A 3,659-nucleotide genomic window follows, 5' to 3' on the forward strand; every position below is an offset into this window, starting at 1 on the left:
AAAGTGACAATTATTACCAACAGATTTTTTAAAGAAAATCACATACCTTCATCTAAAATATTTTTTCATAATAAAAAGTAATTTATCCAGTAATGTCTGCAAACAATCAAATACTTTTGTGTTAAACAAATAGTATTTCAGTGTATAATGTTGTACAGGAATGAGGAAGTGGTTTTTGTATTTCTTTGACCTTAAACTCACTCACTGTGAGTCTGTGGTACAGTAATACACAGCTGTGTCTTCAGTCTTCAGACTGTTCATCTGTAGATACAGTTGACTGTTTGAATTTTCTCTGGACAAAGTGAATCTTCCCTGAACTGACTGGGAATAGTAGATTGAAGAGCTGGATGGACTGATGTTTGCAACCCATTCCAGTCCTTTACCAGGAGCCTGTCTAACCACAGCTGCCCAGTAGCTGCTGAATGTAAATCCAGAGGCGGTGCAGATCAGTTTAAAAGATTCATCAGGTCTTTTAACCACAGCTTGAGACTGAGTGAAGGTTTGACAATCAATTTCTGTAAAAAACAAAAACATAATAATAATTCATCAAAAAGTCTGCAAAATGTAAAACTAGAGCTATAGAGTTCATTCTGCAAGTAATTTATGCATGACTGTATTATTATTTAGAAATTATTTACTAACCATATAAAAATAAAATCATCAAGAGTAAATGAATTATTGTTGTCATTGTTGCTGGATTCCTCTTAACAGTAACTCTTTAAACTGTATACAGTCACTTATAAGAAATATAAATGACAGTTTTGCATGAACTCCTCCTCCAATCTGTCATTACTCTGCTATCTGATGGTTGCCCCCCAAATAAAAAACACGCTATTTATTCTAAGTAATATGATAATGTACTTGAATTACTGTGTAAGTAGTAATTGTGTAACTATACAAACACAAACATGGCAAATAAAAGCATTAAAAGATATAGTTTACAGCATTCACCCTAAAGTTTTTAATGTATTTCTTTGTTTTGCTGAACGCAAAAGAAGATATTTGTTATCAAGCAGGAAACAGAAGTACCATTGACTTCCATAGTAGGAACAATACTCAATGGTATTGGTTACAAACATTGCTCAAAATATTTTCCTTTTTGTTCAGCAAAACAGAGAAAATTAAAAGTTTGTAACAACTTGAGGGTGAGTAAATGATGACAGATTTTTTTTACTTTGGGGTTTGGCTAATTCAGAGTCAAATATGTGGGTAACCTCTGACTCAGTTTTCATCATGTTTCTCTATTTTCATGAGGACATTAAAGCAATGTGTTCCTTGCAGATAGCCATACCCACACACAAACATTTGTTTGCTTAAATTTCTTTTGAAATAGTGTAGCAAATGGGCTATAGTCTTTAAAAAGAACATACTGGTTTACCACAAAATTAGGTCACATATTTCCACACCACAAAGAGGTGAGTTGAAATCGAATGACTTTATAGGACAAACAGAGAGAAACATGCAACACAGAACACAATGAGTCGTCGGCATCTTTTGAACACTTATGAGCAACTTTGAGGGTGATTTCTAGAGAATTTTGGACTCATGGCTGATTCATTTTCAATGGAAGACACATGTGAGATTCCTCAGGATTCTTCTAGGGAAAGTGTGGACAGTGAAATGATTGAAATTCCAGATTCAGACAATGTGGAGCCACCAATAAAAATAGTCTATGTTAGGTACAGAGCTAAAGGAGAAGACCATATGTGTTGCTCTGTTTTCAACATCATGTTTTGCAACTGCTTGTTTTTGGGATTGGCTGCTTTAATATGTTCTTTGAAGGTAAGTGAGCACATGTCTGTCTTGAACTACAATTCATATCTAACTGAGTGAGTTAAGTTTCTGTTTCTTGTTTGTTACTGAAAGGCAAGAAGGAAGATGAACGAGGGGGATGAGGTCGAATCTCAAAAGTACAGCAGATATGCATGTGGTACCAACACAGTAGCTGTGATAGTGACTCTTACTGTGGTTCTTCCCATACTGCTCTTCAGTTTGGTTAATTTTTACCATATTCCTTCTGAGTTTACCTCAGTGGGCTCATATAATTACGAATCCTCATCATATAAGTCGTCTTATGACAATGTTGGTGCTGACATTCCAGAAAGAAGATCCAGAAATAATTATAAATCACAGATTAGACCCTCATTTAACTCGAACAGACCTCAACAACCCTCATACAATAGTGTCAACTGGGGGAGAGTAAAGGGGAGGAAATAATGGTGCTACTCTAATGTTTATTTACAACATTATTTACATTATAACTGAATCATCTGTTAAGTAAAACATAACCATTAGTTTGGTGGTTGAAATTTTGAGCATTTCAATTTTTAATCATGTACAGTATTATTCCATTCAGACATTTTTCATAATTTTGCATTGTTGTAAAGCAGCCTTGGAGATAATACATAGACAGTAGACATAAGGAAATGCAGATATTTATGTAATATAAAGAATATGGTATCAATGCAATTTTTCTATTTGTCATAAAATGTACATACTAACTTGGTCAGTATTGCTTGTAAACTTTAAATTCATAGTGCAGTTATGAAAATATACAAACCAAGCTTTTTGCATGTAATACTTAAAAAATTGTCTGTTGTAAATTATGAGACATAAGGCAAAAAACAACTGCTTTACATATTTTCTTTTATTCTTAAATGCTTTATAAATAAATGTGCAATGGCCAATTGTATAGTGTTTTTTACAATGTATTCCAGTTTATATTATTTACAGTATAAGCTGTCACAAGTAAATAAAAGGTTGCAATTTGTGTAATTTTTAGTTACATTGTCTGAGAAGCCAAACACAAAAGTTTCCTGAAGGCTACAACACATCACTTAAGTGTAATTTCAATAATATTCTTGTTATATTTCAAATGTACATTTTCTTTAGTTAAATATCTCCCGTCACAGTTTGATCCATTATAATCCCTATATGTTTTAGTTCATGGTGAAACACCACTTTAACATATCATTTGAGCTACAATATATTTTTTTTTTTTTGCGGACCTAAACACCTTTATTATCTTTTTAGAATACTGTTTATTGTGTAAAGAAATTGCCTGTTTTGATTGTACATGTTTAAAGCATGCTCAGTATTTATATGTTTTTAACCAAACAATTTGATATATTTTAAATGTATGTACATGTAAAGCCTACCTGAATTACATTGTATGTTATGAGATTAAAATATTCCAAATGCATGAATGTAGTTTTATTTGTAATTTAATCATTAATATTGCAACAATTATATGAATTATTTTGACGTTTACAAATGTTATACAAAATATATATCAAAATAAAGGGGTGCCCAAGTTTTTTTCCAGTGACTATTAGAGAAAATGATTTATTTCGTAATGTTATTTCCCATTCACTTTCAAGTGTTTTACTTCAATGAAACATTATTTTTTGTGATTTTTTTATGAAAGCTTAAAAGAAGAAACACTATAGATTATTTTTTATAGCTTTCTTTGCTCATATTTACCAAGGGTAAACCCCACTGTAGTATGTACTGTATTATCCACGTATTTACTGTGTATATTTTTTTATTAACTGATGATATCCTTACTTATTTTTGACCAAAAAGTCACACTTTAAAGGAGTAAAAAATAAACACTGTAATTTGTACTAATGTTTTTGTTATGATCTTGCTACAATTCT

At 31.6% G+C, this 3,659-nt stretch overlaps 1 gene segment (V, D, J or C); it reads right to left on the minus strand.

Moving 5' to 3' along the window:
* Window positions 1-201: 201 nt before the first annotated feature.
* Window positions 202-1,235, minus strand: LOC135771005 (Ig heavy chain V region 6.96-like). The segment is given in 2 exon segments: window positions 202-515; window positions 1,175-1,235. Coding segments are annotated over 2 exon segments (375 nt in total).
* Window positions 1,236-3,659: the final 2,424 nt, after the last annotated feature.

The sequence above is a fragment of the Paramisgurnus dabryanus genome, chromosome 3 (genome assembly GCF_030506205.2).
Source record: "Paramisgurnus dabryanus chromosome 3, PD_genome_1.1, whole genome shotgun sequence".
NCBI lineage: Eukaryota > Metazoa > Chordata > Actinopteri > Cypriniformes > Cobitidae > Paramisgurnus > Paramisgurnus dabryanus.